Raw genomic sequence first — 6000 nt, forward strand, 5'->3', positions numbered from 1 at the left:
CTAAAAATTAGTATTGGATGCAACACTCATTTGCAACAGTATCGATACCAGCAGTGCCTTTCTCCGCCTACTCATTAGGCGGGTTTCCATCACAGATTTGCACCAAACTTGTGTTTCCAACCTTGATCCGCAACAAAAACACCAAATCACCAGGAGCACAACAAATAAATAGACATGAGCATGTGATCTTTGCTGTTTTTTGTTGTTCTTCTTTTTTTCACTACCTGAGGCAACCTAAAAGTATTGTTGTCACTGATGTAATAGTTTGGTATCGAAAATGGTATCAAGTATCGAGTATTTTTCTGATTATTGGTACTGAGTTAGCAATTCTAGAATCGTGACAACCCCAGATAGAACACATGGTGAGACGAGAGGAAGAGGATAAAAGTGTAAAAATGGAGAGGATGCATGTAAAAGAAATGGATGGTGAGAGACCAGATGAACCAGAGAAGGATTGAGGAATGAGGGGGAAGGGAGGAAGAGAGATTGGGAGGGAAATGGATGGGGAAAATAAAGAAATGGGGAGAGGGATTGATAGAGATGTGGAGGCATTAATTGAAGAACGGCGATATGGAGACAGAGAGGAATAGGATGAGAGAGTGATGGAGATGGAGGGAAATAGAAAGGATAAAGAAATTGAGAAAGGAGGGCAGTGTGATACAATGAAGAAAAATGTGGGAGGGAGAACAGGGAGGGAGGGTGAATGTGTGTTAGCCAAAAGAAAAAAAGTGCAGAAAAATAGGTTTAACATGGAGCAGGGAGGGGAAAGATAGGAGAGCAGGAACACAAGGATCTGAGATAAAAGCTTCTGCTCAATACCACATAACCAAAAACCTGCTCCCTTTTGTCTTTTAGGTTTCTGTTTCAATGTTTAAAAGAGATTTCTCTGTATTTCTGATCTGTATGCTTTTCCGTTCTAACTGCTTTGACACCTGTTGGAAAAGAAGTCATAGAATAAAAGCAGGAACACCATCAAAACACTAATGAGCAACTTTGCACTCCTTTGATTTGTGCTACATAAAAACTGTGAGCTTTAAAAAAAACAACAGAATCCCTGCTGGTGTCTGCCCTGATATAAATCCAGACACCACCGACACGATCCAGTTCCATGTTTCCTGGAATGCAGAGATGCTAAACGGCTACAGGCTCACATGGCACAAAGCTAATGTAATAATCCTGGTGTGTGTGTGCAGACGGTGGTGCTTATAAGGTTAGCCTATTACAGTATACCACAACAGACAATTACAAAGCCATGATGATTACCGCTGACAACAGTGGTGGAACAAGTTCTCAGATCTTTGACTTACTTAGGTCAAACAACAGTGCAGCAATATGCTGTTAAAAGTAAAGGTATTTCAGACTAGGAAAAGTACAAAAGGACCAACAGTAAAAGTTCTCTTAATCTTCTCTTAATTCCTATCAATCAGAATGGATTGGAATTATTAATCTGTACATCGCTTTTACCCTTTGAAACCTGACATTACTTGTTTTTTGCTGCATTTAGACAGCTTTTACAAAAATTTCACCCTTTATAATATTTCTTATAATATGTTGAAAATTATGTTACAGAGTTATTATTTTTGAGCACCTTTATTCCCCTTTTTTATTTAAACTTTAAATTTTGGAGGAATTTACTCAGGTTTTAAAGGTTTAATGGTGCAGTTGGTAAAGGTGGGGCTAGTTTTAATAAGTTTATATACAGCTGGGTAGCAGGTGGATCTACCCCAATTCTCATCAGGTCTCCTTTTATCCTACAATAATCCATCATAGTTTGTTTGTTGATCCTGTTCTATATAATTATTCTCATTCTCCAAAGTTGCTTAAGTTATCAAATAAATGTAGGGCAGTAAAAAGTACAATACTTGCCTCTGAATTGTAGTGCAGTAAGTATGCCATAGCAAAAAATCAAAATAAATTTTAATTACAAGTACCTCAAAATTGTACTTTTAAGTAACTAACCCTAACCCTATGCCAATGTAGAAGTGCCAAAAATTGCAGTTCCTCTAAGAGCCACTTGAGGCTGGCTCTGAAAGCGAGTCAATCCTCATTGACCTCCATGTTAAAATGTCCAAATTTAAAGTAGAAATAAACATGTTTGCAGCCTGGCACAAAAAATGGTTTTGGTCTCTAATTTCTCACATCACGACAACTCTCTTTTTATATACCTCCCTCATTTAAATGTTATTGAGAATTTTGCATAATTGTTATGTGCAAATGTTGGTTAGGTAATGTAACCATGACGTAATCCTGGATTCACAGAGTATAACCTTAGCTAGGATAACTCTATTTTTAGTATGTTTTCAGTTTATGAAAGTTTATTGTAACATTTTGGTCTCCAGAAAATAAGTTTTGGTCAGCATTTAATTGCATTTAATTGATTTTCTGCTTTTCCAGTGAGTACATTTTGTTGTTATGGTTTTAAGCCTGTTTTTCGCTGGTGAAAATCAGCATTAGAATTCAGTTAGGGTGGCACAGTGGTGCAGTGGTTTGCACTTCTATCTCAAAGCAAGAGGGTCTCGCGTTTGAACCCTGGCTTAGGGCCCTTGTGTGGAGTTTTTATGTTTTCTCCAGGTTCTCCAAAAACAAGCAGGTCATAATGAAGGGCATGGTCACTTTGAATGACATGTGGGTGCCATCTATCTTAAAATTGGCGACCTTTAATTGCCTGTTTGTGTGACAGTAATGTCAGCTCTGTGAGAGTCTGGTGTTCCCCACCTCTCGGCCAATGTCAGCTGGGATCGACTCCAGCACCCCCACGACCCTTAAGAGGATAAGTGGTTACAGAAAATGGATGGATGGATTATCACAGTTAAACATAACCTTAAATGCACCGTGCTAACTAAGCTAGGTTAAGGTTAACTCCACCCTCTACTCCAAATATGGTCACTTTTTGCTCCAAAATCCCAAGATGGCCAAAATTCCAAACTAACCGCTTCAGAATGGCAGTACACAAACCAGTGTATGCCATCACGGTAACTACATTGATTATTCTATACAGTCTATGGTTAACCCTTTGAAACCTGGATTGACATCATTTTACTCCCCTGCATTCAGACGCCTTTCACCAGTAAAACCTTTGGATCCTGAGCAAACTGGTTTGTTTTTGTCAGAAACAGGAAAAAAATGCAATGAGCAACTTGGCAAGAAATGTCTAATAAACCGCAAGAAATTAGTAGATTTAAAAAAATTACTTGTAAAATAAGCTAGGGAAAAATGTTCCAGAGAACCATTTTCTTAATTATTGTAATTATACATTTAAGTTATTTATGACCGAAATATTATAATTTAAAGCAGGTTTTTCATTTCATTTTGGTTTTAGGTTGGCTTTTCGTGCTGATTTTCAGACAATTTTCTTTTATTTTTTAGGAATTTCTTGATAATATCTTGATCATTGCTTCTTAAAATGCGTATTGCCTTCTTCCCATGTTTTTGAAAAATAAATCAAGCCAATTTGCCCAGATTTCAAATGGTTAAATCCCTTAATGTTGTCATACAACATATACTGTGTGTGTGTGTGGGTTATAATCAAGAAAATGTGTTTGAATTAATACCCCAAAACACACACAGACCCTAAAAATTTATGACAACCCCACAGATGACTTCTGCAAACTCCTCGACATGATATATAGCCACTTCTTCATCCCTCCCTCTCTTAGTCTCTCTCTCTCTCTCTCTCTCTCTCAGGGCTTTAGTGGTAAGCTTAGGTAAGCTGATTACTCATCCAGTTTGGTTCCTGCATTCAGTATTTTGGGAACGATTCCGGCTCCTTCCCCACCATTCAATATACACCAAACGCCCACACACTCATGCTCGCGCTGTACCTTCGCCGGGGGCTTCCGCTGAGCTTGCTGTAAGCTGAGTATATGATGGAACAGGGGGCTCTGCAGGACAGTTTTGAGCAGGGAGAGTTTCTCCTGTGTGGGGGCCTCTCCTCGCTCCTTCAGTTTGGCTTGCAGTCTCTCCACAGCTTCCAAGGCACGCTGAGTATCTGCACAGATATTGCATATCATTTGTGTCATTCGGAGAAAAAAAACGATTTCTCCCATTTGACTTTGTGTTATTGATGTTGTTGTACCATTCCTTTACCCTTTCCTTAACCCATTCCTTTAATAATAATCTATGAAATGCCAATGCTTAACTGAGAAGTGAAGGAGATTTCTCAAGTCTTTGCTTGTCTTTAGAATTCAGAATGACTTCTGTCAGCACTGATTCAGTGTGATAAGTTTTAAAAAAAGGGAAACCGACTGCCTTAAAAAATGTAATATAAATATTAATTTTATGTAATGTTAACTATATCTAACTGTTAGGTTTACTTAAAATTTAGTCATATTAACTTAGTTTTGTGAAGTTGTTGCAACTTAAAAATGACAAGTTGAATTAAATCAATCTTTCAGAGTTTAAGAAACCTCATTAAACCAAGTTTACTGAGCTAATATATGTATTCTGCTGGTTGCAATACTAGTTATTTATATTTGTATTTTCTAAAATATTTTAAGAAAACAGACCTTGCAGTTCACTTGCAAAATCATCTTTGTCATGATCAAGTTAAGTCAGACTAACTTGATTAACTGAAGTCAAAGACACTTGGAAAGAACTGGGTAATTTTGCTTGTATTTATTTAGTTGAACATAAGTTATATTTACTTTCCCTTTTAAAGGCCATTGGTGTCCAAGATTTTTTTTTTTTAACGACCTGTCAGATTTTACAGTGTGGAGGTAAAATGTCTGAAGGAAATATTCCTGGACTATTGCTGCAGCGAGTTCTTTCAATTTCTAACTGTTTCAAATGTCACATACCCCTCATCTCACTGACCCAATTAGTTTCAAACTGCAAATTTTTGGGTTCAGCTTGAGCCAAAATGTTCTTTTTCCATGTGGCTACACACAAACTTTATCAGGAATCATTAGGATAGTGCTGAAGGAGGACGTGCTGTCCGTTCTGCAACAGTAAAAAAGCGAAGGCAGGAGCTGCGTCAGGTCATATTGCCCTTGTTTATTTAGCAGAGCAGGAGCTAATGAGCACAAGCCACAATTGCAGTAATTGTATGTGGCAGAAGGTTAAGACCCTGTAAACTCTTCACCACAAAGTTTTGACTACCGACCAGACTGTGCCACCTGCACATGTGACCATTCCCTCCCGTCTGGCTGCAGCCACCCCGTCCCTGACACCTTAATTGTAAGCCTCTGATGATGGTGGTGGCGAAGAGTGCTGCTAAGGTTACTGGGACGTGTTTAGCTTTAAACATCACTGGCCCCGGATACACTTACCCATGATTTCCATTGCTTGAGGAATTGTTCGGATGAATTTGTGACTTTCAGTCTCAGTTAAATGTCATTCTTCTCCTTTTGGCACCTGCGACATGAATAAAAACACAAAAACAAACAGCTTCAACATGACCTTGCACATATTTCTGTGACTCGTGGAAGCTGGCATTTTCTAAAAGATGAGGTTTCACCTTGATATCGCCACTGCTGATACATTCTCATTACAATTAAGCCAGTTTTCTTTTTGGCTCCCCACCTTGCTAATGTGCAATTACTAAAAAATGAGTCCCCCGATTTGTATTTTACATCTCTTCTGTATCATTTCACCTCTATCATCCTCTCTTCCGAGGCCATGCTTGTTTGCAAGCGCCTTGCTTGACAACTAATGCTCTTTAGCAGGATTTAAATCTTCTCCAAAAGGCTTTATCAGTCAGTGATGGTAATTAACAGCGACACATGGCCTCCCGACCATTCTGGCTGCAGGGGAAGCCTGTATAGCATCAGAGCATGATACCAATGACATGATTCGATTTGCAAAAACGATGTGCTCGAAATGACAACGTCTCATCTGAGATTTAATTAGAAGGCATTGATAGGCAGTAGGGGTATGGCAGCACTTATATGCCCTTCACGGCAGCCCTAATGAAATCTATATCTTATACCTGTTGATATTAACGCGATGGTGACTGCTTTAGAATAAAAAAAAATCATTACGGATGAATGATTTGCAGCAATT

At 38.5% G+C, this 6000-nt stretch overlaps 1 protein-coding gene across 1 annotated transcript in view; it reads right to left on the minus strand.

The window, feature by feature from the left end:
* Positions 1 to 5280, minus strand: part of si:dkey-92j12.5 (multiple PDZ domain protein) — a 55952-nt gene extending 50672 nt beyond the window's left edge. Inside the window, exons 1-2 of the mRNA XM_042485523.1 lie at positions 5268 to 5280; positions 3822 to 3988 (exon numbers count right to left, since the gene is read on the minus strand). Coding sequence (XP_042341457.1) covers positions 3822 to 3988; positions 5268 to 5280 — 180 coding nt within the window. The remainder of the gene's footprint in view (positions 1 to 3821; positions 3989 to 5267) is intronic.
* Positions 5281 to 6000: the final 720 nt, after the last annotated feature.

Source organism: Plectropomus leopardus, chromosome 4 (assembly GCF_008729295.1).
Source record: "Plectropomus leopardus isolate mb chromosome 4, YSFRI_Pleo_2.0, whole genome shotgun sequence".
In the NCBI taxonomy this organism is placed as follows: Eukaryota; Metazoa; Chordata; class Actinopteri; order Perciformes; family Serranidae; genus Plectropomus; species Plectropomus leopardus.